The sequence below is a fragment of the Carettochelys insculpta genome, chromosome 1, assembly GCF_033958435.1.
Source record: "Carettochelys insculpta isolate YL-2023 chromosome 1, ASM3395843v1, whole genome shotgun sequence".
NCBI classification, from domain to species: domain Eukaryota; kingdom Metazoa; phylum Chordata; order Testudines; family Carettochelyidae; genus Carettochelys; species Carettochelys insculpta.
In genome coordinates this window covers 234,509,246-234,528,406 of record NC_134137.1, presented here as the reverse complement: position 1 = coordinate 234,528,406, position 19,161 = coordinate 234,509,246, and the positions used below count along the sequence as shown (strand labels likewise).

The window sequence follows — 19,161 nt, the reverse complement described above, 5'->3', positions numbered from 1 at the left end:
CTCTCCTGAGTGATAACAACTAATTTTGATCCCATCATTTTATAAGGATATTTGGGATTGTGTTTTCCAGTGTGTATTATTTTGCATTTATCAACATTGAATTTCATCTGCCATTTTGTTGTCTGGTCACCTCATTTTGTGAGATCCTTTTGAATCTTTTTTCAGTCTGCTTTGGGCTTATCTATCTCAAGCAGTTTTATATCATCTGCAAATTGTGCTGCTTCATTATTCATCACTGACTCCAAATCATTTATGAAGATGTTGAGCAGGACTGGTCCCAGTGCAGACCCCTGTGGACACCATTGGTTACCAGTCTCCATTCTGAGGACTGACTATTTTTTCTCACAGTTTGTTTCCTATCTGTCAGCCAATTACTGATCCATGATAGGACTCTATACCTTGGCAGCTTGCTCTGCTTAAGAGCAGTTAGTAAGAGAACTTGTCATAGGCTTTCTGGAAATCTAAGTTCACTATATCCACTGGATTTCCCCTGTCCACATGCTTGTCAATGCTCTCATACAATTTTAGCTGATTGGTGATGCATGATTTTCATTTACAAAAAACATATTGACTCTTCCTCGATAAATTATGTTCAGCTATGTGTCTGGTAATTCTGTTCTTTACTGTAGTTTCAACCAGGTTGCCTGACCCTGAACTTCGACTTTCCAGCTTGCAATTACTAAGATTACCTCTAGATCCTTTCAAAAAAAGTTGGTGTCACATTAGTTATCCTCCGCTCATTTTGTACAGAAACTGATTTAAAGGATGGGTTAGAAACCAGTTATTAGTTCTGCAACTGCTAGTAGTTCTTGTGTTATACTCCAAGACTGCTCACAGTGGAGTGCAACCTCCATAGGAGTGCCTCCAGAACTAGGGGTAGCAGAGATGAACTGCTTTTGAACTGCAGAACAGGAATGGGAAGCTTCAACCCTTGAAAGAAGATCACCTAAGTTCTGTACACCGCTGTCTAAGAAGGATCTGAAGACAAACACTGTACCATGGGGTGTTTTCCCTCATGTGACTGTTTCTCCAACTTTCTCATTTTCTGTTACAATCTATCTACCCTTCCTCCTCACGGAAATCTTGTAATGATTATAATTCACAATTGCTTTCATTGGACCTGGCAAACTTGGTTGCATGGGCCACCAAAGGTACACCAAAACCCAACTAACCTGAGAAAGAAACCTATATGGGTTTTACAAACAGAGAGTGACAAAACAAAAGAAGAACACTCACTCAGTGCTAACATTATTCCAAATCCAGGTCTCTGGGAATGATTTTCGAACTGTTTTTAACACACCAGAGGCAAACATATGTTTTTCATTACCTAGATATAAAGAGAAAAAGTGTATATATAGTAAAAATGTCACATTAGGGAGGGGAAGGTAAAGATGTCTAATAGGATCTGCCCAGAATCCACCGAACACTGGTCAGAGTTGAGGGAAAACAGGGACAAATTTCCCATGGGATTTCTTAAACCAAGAAATTCTGTTTTTCTTGCAAACCAATTCTAAAAGATCAGGAAGTATGGGGGTGGGGGAACTTTCTGCTTTCAAAATGAAAATGTTAGAAAATAGTAACAGCATAATTCTTCCCCACTTTTGCACTCTTATTGGTTTCCATTTGGAAAACGGGAAGGTATGGAAAGTATTTTTTCTCCATTGTCTTATATTTTCCATTTTTCTATGTTTTTTTGCTGTTGGAAAGATAGCCATGTCCACTAGCTAGTTAGAGTATTTGGAGGGACATGTTTCCTCTGGCCTGTCCCAGGTTTTGATCTGTGGGGTAAAGGCTGTACAGGCGACTTCTGGACCTGCATTTCCTACAACGACATATCCAAATCTGTGATCACTACTTAAAAGTGGGGCAGTGACTGACAGTTGCCTCTGACTCTCTTTCCCGTGGGAGAGCTATTGTGATTCACTTGGTTGAAACACAGAATTGGACTGGAGCTCTTGGTCCTGTTCCCAGTTCTACCACTGACTTTTTTGTAATATTAAGCAAGTGACAGAATCATAGAAGCCTAGGCTGGAAGGGACTGTGAGGGTCACCTACGAGCAGTGGTTTCCAAGCTTTACAGTGATGTGGCACACTTCAATGAGACAAACAATTCCATGGCACACCCACTTTTTTCAGCTGAATTTATTGCTCATATGCGTCACTCTGACTTACATTTACAGTAAAATTCCTTTAATCCGACACATCTGGGACTGGACAGGTGCCGGATTGCCAAATTTTCTGCACTACTGAACATCACCATAACCCTCACAACCTAGCTCAACCCCCTACTGTCGCAGCTCATCACCCCCGTGCCCAGCTGCTGTTCACCATTCCTGCACATCCCCAGCTTCTTCTCTACCCCACACTCCTACAGCTTCCCCACCCACACACCTCAGCTTCTTCACCCCACACTTCTCCGCTTCCCCACCCACACATTTCAGCTTCTTCACCTCATGCTTCTCAGCTTCCCCACCCCTCACTTCTCAGTTTCCCCACCCCCACGCATCTTCAGCTTCACCTCCCACGCACTTCTTGGCTCCAACCCCCGTATGCCCTAGCTCAATTCCACCTCCTAGCCCCCCCTGCAGCCCCAATCCACCCCAGGCTTAATGCCCCTGCCTCTCTCCCTCAGCCCCAATCCACCACCCAAGCCCCCAACTTATGCAACTTTTGAAGTACATGTGTCTCGGGGGATGCTGGACCACCAGGATTTCTGGGCCATCAGAGCCTGGATTAAAGGAATTTGACTGTACTATAGTTACAGTCTTACCAGAGAGGTTTGCAACATAGCAGTGCATTCAAAAAGCTAAACAAGGATCAAAAGCATTAATGCTTCAAATCCTCCACAGAATAGACCGTCTTACACAGCAAGCACAGACACATTTTCAAAATCTGCTCTAGGCCGTGCTACGGATGTCGAGTTAATGAGCAACCAGTAAAGAAACTTCCCTCCCCGCCTGCCCATTGGAGCCAGGACACAGCGTTTAAACCACACCCCAGCTCCAACAGGCTCCGCCTCTCCCTGCTTCCCCCATGCCACAGCAGGGAGAGGGGGTGAGCTCCCAGCCAGATTGTTCAGGCGGGGAAGCAGCATTTCAGCTGCCTCCCAGCATGAATGGGGTCCTTCTGGGGCAGCATTTCCCCTCAGGGTGGCTCTGTAAAGAGCCATAGAAAGGGGAATTTGATGAAATTTCACAGCACACTTGGACAGTTCTCATGACACACCACTGTGCCATAGCACACTGGTTGAAAACCACTGACTTAGTCCCACCTCCTGCCAAGATGTAGGATTCTGTGAGTCATTTAATGTGTCTGTCCCTGAGCTATAGTACTTCCGCATCTCCCTAGGATAGAGAGAGGAACCATTCTAATAATAATTGTAATTCCCATCCTCCTTTGTAAAATGCTTTGAGCTCCAGGGGCTGTAAAACATTGTGTACTACACTTATAGCATCAACGTGATTAGAAACCCCATTGTATTTTCTGGAGCTTCCCTGTTTTGACTTTAAGAGACCAGTGAGCTTGTGAAAGGCTCTAGACCAGTGAACCTGGAGAATGAACTCTTTATCATTCTTGGAAAAGAGGCAGCATTGCAACCTTCTCGCCATTCAGTCTGCTAAGGAGGACCCAGCTCATGCAAACGGACATGGAAGCTTTTCCCACTAGGAGCTGGGCACACAGATTCACCAATTCATTCCACATGGGGGACATGATTTAGGTGCAATCAGATTGGAACAGGTGACCTGGAAAGACCATATTTCACTTCCCAAGCCATGCAGTCCACCCCTTTTTACATCTTACCACCTCTACCAAGGCTCTCAGGTCTAGCAGGGTAACCGTAAATGGGTGTAGAGTCTCTTGAGCATGGGTGGTCAGATGGACACAGCACTGGCTTCCGTACTGTAGAATTCGTAAAAACTTTTAAGCCCATATCCTTAAAATAAATAAGAAAATAATTACATTGTTCAGTGCATTAATATACAGCCAGACAAGTTCATTTCTCCCACATTCTGTTCATTAGTAGCAGTGAATTCCATTAACTCCACAAGTTTGACCTGCTAGGGGATAGGTGCTCAGTCTATGGGGGCACTCCAGTGGTGGAGCACGGCATAAATGTAGTTTTAGGGGCTGTATGAGTAACAATTGGTATCTGTTAGTTGATGAGCAAAAAGGTTGATGAGCTTAGGTGTTTTTTGGTTCACAAATCATTCTCAAACCACTCCACAATGCTGTCATTTTATTCACTATTAGTAAGCATTTGAGTTAATAAATGTTTTCATAAAAATGAAATCAGTTGCAGATTGTTACGGAGTTCAACAGGTCAATAAAATGCTTATAATAACTTAAAGCACCTTGTGAAGTTCTCATAAATATCTATAACATACAACATGTGTGTCCATAACAGGCTTAAAATACCAAATAATAATTTAATCCTTAAATCATATATACACAAAAACTTAATATAATCTGTGGCCAGTTTGCTGAAACTGTCTGTATGCCACTCCCTAGACATGGAACTGTTGTTTTGAGCTAATACAAAGAATGAGAACTTGGACCCACTGAAGTCAATGGCAAAACTACTATTGACTTCCGTGGGGCTAAGATTTCATATTACTTTGGTCATTCATTTCCTTCCTCCAGGCCATCAGTTACCATGATGTCAGCAAGTTAATAACCATTAACTATCAGCATGTGTGGATGTCTTACGTGTGCTAAACAGAAGCTAAAAGTGGAACTGACTGCTATCAGCCTGTCCATTCTACTTGTGTGCTGCATACATTTCCCTTGCCATTTTTCATTTCCTTAGGAAGAACATAAGAATGGCTTTGCTGCGTCCATCTTGCCCAGTATCCTGTCTCCTACAGTGGCCTATACCTGAGCTTCAGTGGGGGTAATTATAATGTAATAATTACATTGATTAACTAATGTATAATTACAGGGTAATTATAATGTAACCTGCTCCATCTTCTACTCCCAGCTTCTGGGTCCTTCTCCTGCACCGAGTTGTGTTCCTGATCATCTTTACTAATAGCTGTTGATAGACCTACCCTCCAGGACCAGACTCCATTCTCTTTTGAATGCAATTATACTTTTAGCCATCAAATAATCCTTTGACAATGAGTTCCAATGGTTAATTGCGTGGTGCATGGAGAAAAAAGAAATTCCTCCTGCCTCTATTAAACATGATGCCTATTAATTTCATCAGAAGTCCCCCGATTTTTGTTCGGAGTGAAGGGGGAAAATAACACTCTCTGTTCACTTTGTCTACACTATTTGTGATTTTATAGACTTCTGTTGTATCTCTTTTCTAAGATGAACACCCATAATCTTTTTATTCTCTCCTTGGACAGAAGCTGTTCCATACTCTTGATCGTCTTTGTTGCCCTTTTGTGAATCTATTCCAGTTCTGCTTTTTCTTTTTGAGATGAAGTGACCAGAACCAGACACAATATTCAAGGTGTGAGTGGATCATGGATTTATATAGTTACATCAGGAGATGGGAATAGCGCCCTACTTAGACACTGAACGTCGAAGTAGGGCACGTGTAGCCGATCCGCATCCCGCACTATCGAAATAGCGGGGTCCGCCATGGCGGCCATCAGCTGAGGGGTTGAGAGACACTTTCTCCAGCCCCTGAGCTCGATGGTCGCCGCGTGCAGCGGCCCCTTAAAGCTCCCTGGCCCCTGCATTCCTGTGCAGGAAGCTAAGAGTGCGTGCAGGCAGCAGCACTGCCATGCGCTCAGCCTGCATGCCTGCAGCAGCCGCAGCCCAACATCCCGCAGCAATGGCAGCCAGCCAGCCCCCCAAGCATCCCGAGGGCACCCCCGCAAGGGGACCCAGGGCTCCCAGGCTGGCAGCCAGCCAGGGAAGAGGCAGCAGGGCCCCTCCTGGATGGAAGCCGAGATCCAGGACCTGCTGGGGCTCTGGGGTGCGGAGGAGGTGCTCCAGGTAATGGGGAGCAAGAGGCGGAACGTGGATGCATTCGCTCAGCTGGTCGAGGGCCTGGCTGCCCAGGGTCACCCTGCCCGCACTCCTGACCACGTCAGGAGTAAGGTTAAGGAGCTGCAGCAGGGTTACGCCCGGGCCCGGGATGCTATTTCGATGTAGCATACCTGTGTAGACGTAGCTAATACCAGGGGAAAACAGGTGCTTTGAGATATTGCAAATATTTGTGGTGAATCCACCTTCCCTCTAGCAGTGGAGAGCCATTGCCTGAGCAGGGCTTTACAATTTGAGACGTAGTCTTCTATACCTTTCCCCTCTTCTGCTACCCCTCCTCTGGAGCCAATACAATGGCTGCAATATTGGGGGAAACATTCAGAAGACATACCCTGAAAATCTCGTAGACGTCCCCATCATAAGTAACGCTCACAGGCAAATAGTATAAGCCATTGAAAAAGGTTTCTCTGACTGGGATGCACGGCTCTTTGTTGTTATCTTCCAGGTTGAGTCCATTGTAGTAATAGCCATAATAAGCATGCACATTAAGTAGGTTGTACACCTGGTAAGAGAGGATAAAATCAGGTGAGAACAAGGAGAAGTCTGAGAGTTCTAAATCCCTGCATTGTCACGGGCAGTTACAGGGCATGAGCGAATTCCACATTGATCCATCCCAGTAAGAAAATTGTCCTCAGACACTTCAGGCTGTTTCAGACTTATACTTTTGGCCTCTTAAAACCGAGTGGACTCCCAATGGCTTTGGAGCAACACAAGATAAAAAACACAGTGAAGAAGAGACCATCCTTTTCATGCAACCTCCTGCATTAAGAGACCATCTCAGAAATCTAATCCAATGTACACAGTAATGGTATGCTCCAACTTGATGAGAAAACCACCTCTCTTATAGTACAGCTCTCTGAAAAGTGACTGTATAAAAATGGAACACGGAGCTCCACGTTTATAGTTTCCCAACAATTCCAGATTCTTTTCTCAGATTGCCAGCACCACAAACTTGCCCTGGGATATGAGCATCAAGCTGGATATCTGTCCTGAGCATCCTTGCCAGTGATAAGCCAGTGAAGGCCATTGGTGACACCTGGACAATCCCATTGCTTGCAATAGATTTGCACAGTTGTACCTGGCTGGAACTTAGCAAATCATTGTGTTGATAGTGTGCAAGAAGGAATAGCTTCATCACCTCTCTGAGCTGTGCTGGCACTGCAGGATGCATGGGAGCAAAAATCAGCAAACATTTTTTTCTTATTAAAGTGAATAGATATAAGTATTTCTGCACGAGGAGCCTGATTTAAAGGTCCCTGAAGTTGATTGAAAGATTCAAATGACTTCTAGAGGTGTTAGATCAGGCTCAACGAGCAAACCCTCTGGAGCTAAAAGATGCCATTTGTAAGTAATTACTTACTTCCCTAGACTATATACCACTTTTAAGTGTATTAAGTGACCTTGGTGATGAAGGCTTCTGACATTCCCATTCCTGCAACTCCCACGTAACTCAAATTTTTGCTCAGGTTGAAGGGAGATAGGAATGAGGCTGCAGCCTGGTTCCTGGCTCCCCTGGGCTTGCAGGAACTGGGAAACTGACCAGCCCACAAGGTGAGTGAGTGTGGGGGAGCCAGGAACCAGGGGACAGCTTGGTTCCAATCTCCCTACCACTTGCTGGATCCAGGAAACTGGACCCATCCATGAGCGGGCCAGTTTCCCAGGTCCCAAAAGTGGCAAGGAGCTGGAAACCAGGAAGCAGCGTGGCTCCCAGCTCCCCTCCCCTTGCAGAGTCAGGAAACTGAGTAGGGCAGCAGCTCCCCTCCGCTGCTTGGAGCCAGGAATCTGACCATGGTTGCTGCCTGCCATTCTAGGGACCAGGAAACTACCCATCAGGGGCAGCAGCCAAGAGTCAGGCAGCCTCCCCTGACAGTAGCAGTTTCCCAGCTAATGTCAGGAATGGCAGACTGACTGGCGGCTGCGCACCCGACAGGAGCAGCTGCCGCCCCGGAAAGGAGCAGTTTCCCGATCCTGTCAGGGGCGGCAGTTGCATTAACCTGAGACACACGCAACTTGGTTGTGCCTATCTCAAGGCTTGATTGTAACCGTAATAGCTCACTCTTCCACTGGGCTTTTCATCAGTAGATTTCAAAGTACTTAACATGCCCATGGCACAGATTGCAAGAGTGAGACAGTAGGACAGTCCAATAGCAGGAACAGAACCCAGGAGTCAGGAGTCCCTGTCTGCTGCTGCATCCAGAAAAGTGCCTATGACCTGAGGCTAGATAGCCATGATTTGCAAGGTAGTAACTAAGGTACTGCAATAACTTACAACACAGCCAAAGATGTTTCTTTGTGGCTGGAGGTGTATGACACCCGCTGCACCCTACCATACCTCAGTGTGTAGCTGCTGGAGAAGGCTCTTTGGAAGCATGGTCATGAACCAGAATTCAGACTTCCCTGCCATGTTAAGCTACAAACCCCCTTGGGGAGCACAGCGTTCTGCACATCTCCGAGGAGGGAGAGGAGAGGATTTGCAGCCAGGCTTACAGTGTCAGCAGAGAGCTCCAGCTCAGGTCTCAGGAGTAGAACACTCTCATCCACAGCCCGCAGGGCACAGAAGGAGTTGGCAGCAGCCTCCAGGTGGAGGCTGACGTTAGAGGCCGGCAGCCCCTCATTCTTGGAGAACTGCATCTGGACCTGGAAGGAAGCGGAGAACTCAGAGTGCCTTAGGAGTACCATGTGAAGCTTGAGAGCTGATCAGCAGGTACTCACCCTTTTTCATAGCCTCCTTCTATCCCCTGAAGGACAAAGGCCTCACTACCAAAGAGAATCTCTCAGAGGCCCTGTTCTAGGGCAAACAGGATCTCAAAGACCCTGCAAAGCATCCCTGCTCCTCCCTCCCCCCATTTTTACTGGCAGCCCTCACTTTGCCTGAACATCCACCCAGTCCTCCAGATACGTTTGTATTTTCTTTGCTCTCTGCCCCAGTAAGAATCCACAGTGCAGGACTGCAGTCGTGTCTGCTCAGTTCGCTCAGCCTGTGGTGATCTGGGGTGGGCCTTGAAGAGGAAGCAGAGCTCTCACCTGGTTTCTGAAGCATTTCTCAATCTGGAGTCTGGTGCTATCAGCCAACAGCTCGCCGCCAGGATGAACAGTGTAGACCATTATCTGGGCAATGGGAGCCAGCTTGTCATCGACACTCAGTGGGATGAAGAACATGCCAGAGGGAGCTGCAGAAGGAACATGGAACCAGTAATAAGGAGAAGCCAAGAGAAGAGGCAGCAAGAGTCAGGGATTTAATGGATGAACTAATATTTTTGCTAGTGAGCTAATGTCATATGGAGCCTCCGCTCGGTCGAGTGCAATGCAGATATAAGTCCTGTGACTTTCTGTGAGCTTTGTTTTGTAGCAGCTGCTGTGTCTATATTAAGTATTATAAGTCAGTAAGAAATTGTTTAGTGATACCATTAGCCTGTAAGAAATTCTGACTGTTCCTTTGTAATAGAAATTGCTTTCTCTGAAGGGGGCTTTCCTTTGCGTGAGTAAAGAAAGTGTGAATGTGGGTGTGGACACAATGAAATCAGTCCCTGACACCAGCCTGTCTGGACAACCAGCTGCCAGCAGCACCTGGATGGCCAGAGAATAATAGGAGCTGAGTTCTTCAAAAGAACCCATCCAAGAAACAGAAAGAGGCCCAATCAAGAAAAGATCAGAGACCCGTCTGCTGGTAGCTGATGACTCATGGTCAGACAGTGTCCTTGAGCAGTGGGACAGGACGAGATCTGTGGACTAAAATGTCCACAAAGATTGGTGCAAAGCTACAGGGGGTTCATGCCGTCACCTCTCTGCAGGAGTTAAGGTCAGCTGGCTGGGAAGGCCTTGGGCCCTTCCCCCATTCCCCCTGGATGTATGGTACAGACTGTTCCTGAGTACCCCAGGGACAAGAGAGCAAGCTGACAAGGGGGGGTCATACAATCAGCTAGACCTGCTCTGCCTTGGCTTCCTCCACTGTCCCTGTGCAGCTCTTCACCTTTGTGAGTTCTCCTGCATGAGTGAATGAGTGAAGGGGGGAATGAATGTGTGCATATGGGTGGGGGCAGGGTGCTTGAAAGCTAGTTCCTCTTCTTCCTGGAATCCAACAGTGGCCTTTTATAAATACATGAGTGCAAGCCTGGAGGAATCCCCAGTGGAAATAAGGTAACAACTAAAAGGTTATGGGAGGCCCAGCTCTCATCAGCCTTCAAACACCTCCTGTCAGCAAAATACCAGTTGCCAACACCGAGAAGCTCAGCACCTTGCAGGGTGGTAGGTGAGCTGCAGTGAGAGAGGAATTCTATTAGCTTCACTTCTGGGTAGGAAAATGTGCATGTGAATGCTACAAGCATGGTGCATGCTGAGACTGAGAACACTGGCCACAGACTGTGAACACAGGACCTTCAGCACCCAACAGCCCAGGAGTCTACCTCCAGGAGAAGTCATTTAGCTGGCAGGCATAAGATAGCAGCAGGCTGTTATGATCATGAAAAGGAGATAGTCTTACTGGCACTAGATTAATAGATGACACCAGCCCTAGAGGATGAGATTGGGTGAGAAACACACAACACGCGTGTTTCTGTTGTGACAGGAAAAAAACATTTACAAACTTAATGTTGACAACCAACCACTTAAAGACAGGTTAGTCATCCAGTCAGAAACAATATCACTTGACTTAGCCGATCATTCACATACCTTAGATTAGGGACCGAGAGGAGTCCTAGAGTATGGCTACTCAGCAAAATTATTTTGAAATAACAGCCTTTATTTCAAAATAACTTTGTTAGCATCTACACAATGCAACCACTATTTCAAAATAGGCAAACTTCATTCCACAATGAATGGCACCTATTTCAAAATAGCTATTTCAAAATAAGGGCTGTGTAGACAGGAAATAGAGCCTACTTCTAAATAAGCCATAGTGCACCTAAATAAACCATAGTGGCTTTATTTTTTGGGAAGAAGAGTGCTTTTGAAATTAGGGCATCCTTTCAAACGAACCCCAGCTATAGGGTTATTTTCAGTTTGAAATCAGCACTTTCGACGGGGTGGGTGGCTGCCATTATGCAAATGAGGCAATGAATAGTCATATCAGTACCTCATTTGCATTTCTGACCAGCTGTAATTTGCATGCCCCTTCTGAAAGGGAGGGGTAGTGTGGTCATGGCCTATGTGTGTAGACTCTGTATTTCAAAATAGCTGAGAGCTATTTTGGAAAGCATTTTGTGTGTAGCTGGGTTATTTTGAAGTAAGATATTCTGAAATAGCTCTTCTGGAATAGCTTATTTTGAAATGAGGCTGCTGTATAGATATGGCCTTAGTGAACAGTTTGCAAACTACCCTTGAGGAAAAAACAAAGAGAAAGGAAGGAACAAATATACACCAAGTATCACTCCCAGTTAATCATTCAACTTGGGAACAATGGGATTAATTTGGCTGTGATGCTAGTGAATGGACCTAATGAATTGCTAACATCCACTTGCAGTGTTAATGATGGGAGGGTAGTGGCTTATGTCAACGATAGGTCTATAATACTTAATGGAAACAGATTGCAGCCAACCACTGTATTCCATTTGTAGCCCAAGATGCTTATGCTTATACTTTGGTATTCACATCTTTGTTTTCCAGCTCTGCCACCTTAGACTTACCACCTTTGATGCTGACTTGCTGTGAACCACTGAGAACAATTTTGCCTTTTGACATCACCTGTGCACAAAAAGACACCATAACATGGGATCAGAGAAAGTCCAGTTTCAATGGGCTAGTAAATATCTAGCATTCAGTAATGATCAGGATTGTAAAGTCTGGTGCTCACAAAAATGAGGGATGATAGCCTCGTGGGAGTAACTGTGGGCAGCTCCTGTGATAGTGTCTCCCCATTCCTCGCACACAGCTCTGCCAGTGCCCCTCAATCCTACCCTGCAGCCCCTCTGCTCTTCCAGCCCTGGGCTCCCCTCACAGCTCTGCCAGTGCCCCTCAGCCCTGCCCTGCAGCCCCTCTGCTATTCCAGCCCTGGGCTCCCCTCACAGCTCTGCCAGTGCCCCTCAGCCCTGCCCTGCAGCCCCTCTGCTATTCCAGTCCTGGGCTCCCCTCACAGCTCTGCCAGTGCCCCTCACTCCTGTGCTTTGGTATCCACCTGAGACTGTCTCCTGACTTGCATTTATAAAGCACTAGGCTACGTTTATACTGCAGCCTTAACTCAAAAAAGATACACAATTTGCGCTATGCAAATTTGCAAATTTGCAGTTTTGCGCTATGCAAATTGTCTACCCTCTTTTGATTTAATTTCAAAATAGGCTATTTCAGCATTTATGTCAAAAACTGCACTATTTCAAGGCATCCCTTACTCATCCTGCAACAAGGTGTAGAGAGATGCTGAAATATGCTGGGTATTTCAAAAAATATTTCAAAAACACAAGTACTTGTCTTAGATGCAGAGTAATTATTTTGGGTTACCTCGGTATCCCAGAATAGCTCTGCCGAGTAAACGTAGCCTTTGCGACTGAGGAAAAGCCCCCCTGTTGGCAATTTTCTGCTCTCTACTGGGTGGTGCTCACAGTGCCCTGAATGACTTTAGAGAATGATGTTTAATTCGTTCCATGTTTAAATGGGCAGAGCCCTGGAGGAACCCATCAACAAGACAATGCATCCATTGTGATTTTTTAAACCCTGGAGTGGGTAGTTTACGTGTTTCTGACTTAATCAGCATTCAGCCCAGGTTAAAACCAAGGCAGCTTTTAGGGAAGCAGAGCAGCCGCCCAGCATTTACCACATAGTAGAAGTTCACACTGGTGGCATCGCCGTATCCCTCTTTGTTCAAAATGTAGTGCACTGTCATCTCCCACTGCTGCCCACACCTCAGCATCTCTGGGACCTGCTCAAGCTTCACAAAGCTATCAGTGTGGGAGTAGAAGCGATGGACGGAGTAGGAGGCCTCAGGTGTGTAAGGGTCCAACAAGCCAAGGTCTCTACAGTCATCTAGTACATATGTGGCCTGAGGAGAGACACAGGAAAAAAAATAAAGCAAACTGAAGATCTAATGGAGAGGAAATGAAAGCATCAAAGGGCACCTGAGGCAGAAATGTTTATTCACAGCTGAGATAAGATAACCTGTGTAAACCAGTGGGAAATGGACTTTAGGAGCTATTCAGTTTAATAACTCTTCCAATATTTTATGTTAGAGTTTGTGTGAAAATTCCTACGCGTCCAGTCTAGCTAGGCTGCATGCTGTGCTAGTCCTCTGGAGTCCTAAACATGTCCAGTCCTCTCTGGTGTCCAAAGAGAGATGAGTCCATGGATATACTTGTGAGGCTGGTCATGGCTACATAAGATGTTAGGGGACTCTGCAGAGCTAGTAAAGTACCAGTCCCAGACAGCCCAGATTTGCTGCTATCTCTCCTCTCCCCATTGCAGGCCAAAGCGAAGGATGAAGAGAGCATGTGCCCAGGGAGGCTCTGGAGCAGTCTGGGAGGCAGGGAGGGAGTGAAAGAGAGGCAACAGTGACAGAAGCGTTGGTTTCGGAAGTCTGTGCACTCAGGTTGGATGGGGAAAGGCAACGAGGCATGGAAGGGGTTCTGCAGAGAGAGGAAGGTAGGAAGGATTTGGGGACAGTTGAGTGAGGCAGTCTGCCACTCTAAGCACTGATCCTGCCTGTTAGACAAGCTGCTCTTGCAGGCCCTACGGGCATTTTTGATGAAGTGACAACATCCAGCAAGAACCTCTGCCACCCGAACAGCTACTTTGTATTTTTGTTCCTTTGGTGCAACTTGAGCCAGGATCAAACTGAGGATAACACCAAAATGAGAGGAGGCACCCACGGTACAGGAGCCCAAAGTGCAGAGCAAGCTGGTAAGATGGGAACTGGGCAGGTGGGCAACCAGCATGGATGGGATATTTCATTCCAGTGAAGGTAGATCTCTGTGCCCCAGGAGAGGAGACAATTGGAAGATAGATACACAGCAGGGAGATAGAGTGGACAGCTGAAACCATCACACTGAGTTGATTATTATCTTCTCTGATGAATATTGTCCTCATGTCATCCTCTGAGATAGGCACATCTGAAGTTGGTGCTGGGTCCAGATTGGGAGACCAAATGAAAACAAGCCCACTGAGTTCCTCTAAAAGCCATGTCTTCCCCTGCCTTCTTTCCTACCCTCCCTACGGATGCAGGTGGCATTGGAGAGAATTGCAGCTTCCCCACACATTGAACTCACCCAGAACATTATTTCCCATGAGAAGACCAGCTTGCTTCTCCCTCCCGCCATGACTGGGGAGCAGAGCCTTTCTCTCTGTCACTTACTCTCAGCCTTATCAAGGGCTCAAAGAATGTGGAGGTGTCGATGGAAAACCAAGCGATGCCGTTCTTGTTTGTGATATAGTGAGCCACATATTTCTCATTGAGCTCTAGCTTGATGGTCTCATTGGCAGCAGGGATGCCATCCTCTTTTTCCACCTGGATCTAAACAAACAAAAATGTCCCAGGTGTTCAGGAAACAAACAGGACAGGTGAAGCTTCATTTACTTCCCTCTTCATATTAAGCAGCCCTGTAGCCCCTTAAAGACTACTACTATAGGACTGCTTGTGATCCATGAAACTACAGAGTAACACAACAACCCCTCTGAGACTATCCCCCTTAGCATGTCATGTTTGGTATTGAAGACAACTTGAGTAGAGGTGCCACTGATGACAGGTGATGCCATCAAATGGCAAAGTGTATTTAAAACACAGGTACCCGTCACAGTGTTTTGTGTGGGCTCTGTTCAGGGCAGAGAGGAGAAATTCCCTTCCAAAGGTAGACAGGAGGAATATTCCCACTGAGGAGGGGAGAAGGAAAGGTTTATATACAGAATTAGGTGAAAAATATTCTCAGGGAATGCCCCCCCTCCACATCCCAGTCTTCACTAGTGGTCAGTTCACAGCACCCCAGAAAGGTTAAATGCAACCAAGTGGGAGACAAAGACTCATATCCTGACCCAGGCTATTGCTCACTGGGCCTTCCAGGTGAGAATAGCTGCAAGGGTGATGCCCTCTTCAGGCTGCTGTCATGAATCCTTCAGTGCTCAGGAGCTTGGAAGTGATCTTTTGCTTTAACAAAGGCCATCGCCCCTGCCGCTATAAACACTTTCTTCCCTGTCCCCACAGGGCTGATGTCATTTTGACTGCACAGATCTCCCCTGCCACCACCACCTTCACATAACAGTGCAAGTTTCCATGACCCAGCCTCATGTCCTCATCTTCTCTGAAAGCCCTAATGCAATGGCAGAGCTATGCATTTGGGGCTTCTGCCATGTGATGTGACCATGGGAACCTGCCACTGGACGTAGGGGATGGCCATGCGCAGCATCAGAGAGATCACATTCTCTCTCTGCTGTCCTACCTCTCCAAAGTAAGGAATTCCCCTTTTGTAGTACGTGTCCATGTTCTTAAACCACAGTCTCTCCCTGTCCTGGTAGATGGAAACGTACTCACTGCCTATGATCTGCACACCTGAAGAAGGGAGAAAAAGAAGGGACAAGAATCAGAGCTGGGAGATGATGGTGGATTCTCCATCCCTAGAGGTTTTTAAGTCCCGGCTTGAAAAGGTGCTGGCTGGGATGACTGAGTAGGGGTTGATCCTGCTGGAAGCAGGGGGCTGGACTAGATAATCTCCCGAGGTCCCTTCCAGCCCTCGAATTCTATGATTCTATTATCGTTTCAAAGAGCGCCGCGCTGTATGCTCAGATGCAGGCTCCAGCACCCTGTGTGGGATAACTGCACTTGTAAAATCGTTCACTTGATGGGGAACTGAGTGTTGTGCAGAGCCATCGGAGATACCCATCAAATGGTACCATCTCTCAAAGTGGCCTCTAAATCTCAGACCATAACCTGTGCCCCAGCCATAAACTAGTCTTCTTTCTCAGCAGCCTTGCCTGTTCCATCTTCTGTGACGATCGCCTCCACTTCCAGGTACCCGAACATGCTGGAGCTATAAAGCTTGAATGTTTTGGTACTGATGATGTTTGTGCTGCAGCCATCCTTCCCCAGCTGAAAAGTGAAAGGACCACCCAGTCAGCTCGAAGGGAAAGAGACCAGTTCTCTGGCACCAATGGTCAGACAACTGCTCTTTCCCCTCCTCTGGGAAGCACTGCAGGTTTTAGCGCTTCCACTCATCTCCCCCACCTACCTCTTTGTGCTTGTCCTCTTGCTGCCCTCTTGCTCCACACCCAGCTGCTCCTTTGCTCCTGTGCCTCCGCCCACTGCACTGAAACTCTTTCCTTCCCTGACCTGCTCCCCTGTGGCTTCGGTTCCCCTCTCAAAACGTACCACTTACGTGGTATTTTAGACAAGCGTTTTCCAACATGTGGCCTCGGAGCCACATGTGGCCTGACTGACCTTTTTGTGGTCCCGGAGCTAGGAGCTAGCTAGGGTGTGGAGTACCTTAAATTTATATTTACATTAAAAATTGTTATATATGAGCCAATAACAATTTTACACATCAAATTTTAGGAACTATTAACAAAATTATAAAAAGATAACATTCATATTACGTATTAAATTCTCATTTAAAATATTGTATTATATTTAAACAAGACCTGGAAATACATTATAGAGCATACCTAAAACATAATCTATTATAATAAATAATTATTACTTTCTGATAGAAGTACATTTTCTTTGGTGACCCTGAAAACTATCAATTTTCATTTGTGTGGACCTGAGTAGACTTTGAGTTTGACTTGCCTGTTTTGAGACCTGCCCACACGTTATTAATCTGTAATAAGGTAGGTTGTGAATTTAAAGGGGATTAAATGCCCTTGATTAGACCCGGGGTAGATATACATATACTGGAATAAATGTGCCTTATTTTAAATTCATTTAAGATAGAAAGGAAGGAAGCCAATGTCCTGGACAAAAGGCTTCCCCACCCCCTCATTAAAACAGGCTATAATGTCTGAGGCTGCACATAAAGAAGACTCATTGCATTTGGCTGCCCAGTCACTGCACTTCCAGTCTAACCTACCGCTCTGTTGCTCCCATACCTCATCCAATTTTCCGATTCTTCCCATTTTCATTACAAAACACCTTCCCATCCAAAGGCCTATGACCATGTGATATAGGGAAAAATATGCCTTCCTCTGAGAGACCCTCTGGTCCCGCCCCAAGAAATAGGGAAGAGAACCAGTAGAGCCTCCAATCCCCCTGGAAAGTCCAGGATGATACAGTTTACAAGGAAAGAAGCATGAATACCATACCTGTCCTGAAACAGCTTCACAGATTCCTTTGGGGCTTTCGTTACACTTGTCATAAAAGTGCCTCCTGCATGCACTGAGCTGGACTCTCCCCTGCACAGGCTGGCCATACGTGTAGCTAGAGGAGGAGTAAATACAAAAATGAATCAGCTCCCAGCACTGCCACCAGGGCTGTCAGGAAACCAGCATAAACTGTGGACTAAAATCTAGCTTAAAATCTAGCCAATGCTACTTCTGTTGAACTCAGGCTTCAGACCTCTTTCCCTCCTAATACTGCTTCTCATGGAAATGGCATTACTGTCTCACACAGCTCACATCTCACAGAGGTGCAGATTAGGCACTTTTATGCAGCGTTGCGTGACCCTTTCCCTTGCTCCTGACTGACATGAGGAAATGGGAATTTCCTATAATACCTTCCCATTCATCCCATGTGTGCCACGGTTTCCTCCTCTACTTGTCATTGCTACCAGTGGGGACTAAAGAGTTGTCTGTTCTTGTACAGGGTCGCATGTTTAGAATCCAGGACTCTCTGGTCTGGCAACAACCATGGCCCTCTGTTGCTGGACCAGAGAGCCCCGGTGGCCAGGAGCAGGAGACAACTGCAAGCCCAGTGACTGCCAGTTCTGGCCAGCTGCAGCTGGGCCAGCGAGGGACAGGAAGCTGGCAGCACATCAGATGGGCTAGCTGCAGAGGCAGGGCCAGTGGGGGCAAGGAAGCCATTGGAGTCTGGGACGAGGAAGCTGCTGACAAGGTTGGGAAAGCAGCAGCCAAGGAGGAAGCCTGTGGCAGAGGTCTGGAAGTGACCCACAGCTGGAGCCATCAAGCTGGTGGTGAGGGCCAGGGAGGGAGCCATGGCCTGGGCCGGGAAGGCTGTGGCAACAGCCAGGGAGCTGGCCATGGTCAGCCTGAGGAGCCAGTGGCAGAGGCCAGGGCGGGAGCCCTGCCAGGTGTTGTGAAGCCAGCGGAGGTGGCCAAGGAGGGAGCCACAGCTGGGGCCATGGCCAGGGAGCTGCAGTCAGTACTGGGGAGCTGATAGCAGGTGGGACACCAAAGCCAGGAGTCCCAGCTGGAGTTTGGAAGCTCTAGCTGAGCTGGCAGCAGGTTGTGGGGGCAGCATCTGGAGTCCCGCTGGACCAAAAGTGAAGTCCAGTGGTCTGACCTAGCAGTCAACAGTGTGGAGGTGAGTTAGGGACCATTGACCTCCCCTGGTCCAGCAAAATCCCTTGTTTGGGACAGCTGAGGTTCTGAGGATGCCGGACCAGGGAGGTCCAACCTGTAGCAGTGCAGGAACTGTGAGGTGTGTGTCACCTAGCCATCCGGTATGAACTATATGGGTCATCAAAGAGCTGGCAGAAACTGACCCATGCCAGTGGAAAACCTGAGAAGACAATGGAAACTTCCCGAACACTTAAACCTAGCTATTACCCCCATGCCCCCCCAAAAAAACAAAACAAAACAGGAACCCCCCTCACACACTTCTCAGCAGGGAAGCTGAGCAGAGGCCAGCTCAAGAACAAAGGACTTAGCAGTGAGAGGCAGGGGATAAAGAGTTTATTTTGATGTGAGGCTGGTCTGCTCTCACCTAGGACTGAAGGCCTGCCTACACTACACAGCTTTTAGCAACATGGCTAGGTCGACCACCTATATCACTAAAAGTCAACGACACTGTTTGCTGGCACTTTTGTGGACCAAAAACTTCCACCCCCAAGAGCAGTGTTGGCTTTGTCTGCAGGAGCTCCTGCCAATAAAGCACCGTTTACTCTACTTGCTGTGACAAAGCTTTTGAGGGAAGGGAGGGCGGTTAAGCCTGTGTAGACAAACCCTCTCAAAGGCACAGAGAGCCAGAATCAGCCAAAAATGGATTCCACAGCAGCTTGGCTAGCTAATTGCACCAGCTTGGCCAGCTGGATTATATCTTAGGCTATATCTGCGCTAGCACTTTTGTTGGTAAAATTTAGA

The 19,161-nt window shown here is 46.9% G+C and overlaps 1 protein-coding gene across 1 annotated transcript in view; it reads right to left on the bottom strand.

The window, feature by feature from the left end:
* LOC142013565 (ovostatin-like) overlaps window positions 1-19,161 on the bottom strand; it is a 61,970-nt gene that overhangs the window by 25,693 nt on the left and 17,116 nt on the right. Inside the window, exons 8-18 of the mRNA XM_074995166.1 lie at window positions 17,206-17,320; window positions 15,883-15,997; window positions 15,351-15,460; window positions 14,273-14,431; window positions 12,743-12,967; window positions 11,622-11,679; window positions 9,025-9,170; window positions 8,488-8,637; window positions 6,332-6,502; window positions 3,802-3,934; window positions 1,237-1,327 (exon numbers count right to left, since the gene is read on the bottom strand). Coding sequence (XP_074851267.1) covers window positions 1,237-1,327; window positions 3,802-3,934; window positions 6,332-6,502; window positions 8,488-8,637; window positions 9,025-9,170; window positions 11,622-11,679; window positions 12,743-12,967; window positions 14,273-14,431; window positions 15,351-15,460; window positions 15,883-15,997; window positions 17,206-17,320 — 1,473 coding nt within the window. The remainder of the gene's footprint in view (window positions 1-1,236; window positions 1,328-3,801; window positions 3,935-6,331; window positions 6,503-8,487; window positions 8,638-9,024; window positions 9,171-11,621; window positions 11,680-12,742; window positions 12,968-14,272; window positions 14,432-15,350; window positions 15,461-15,882; window positions 15,998-17,205; window positions 17,321-19,161) is intronic.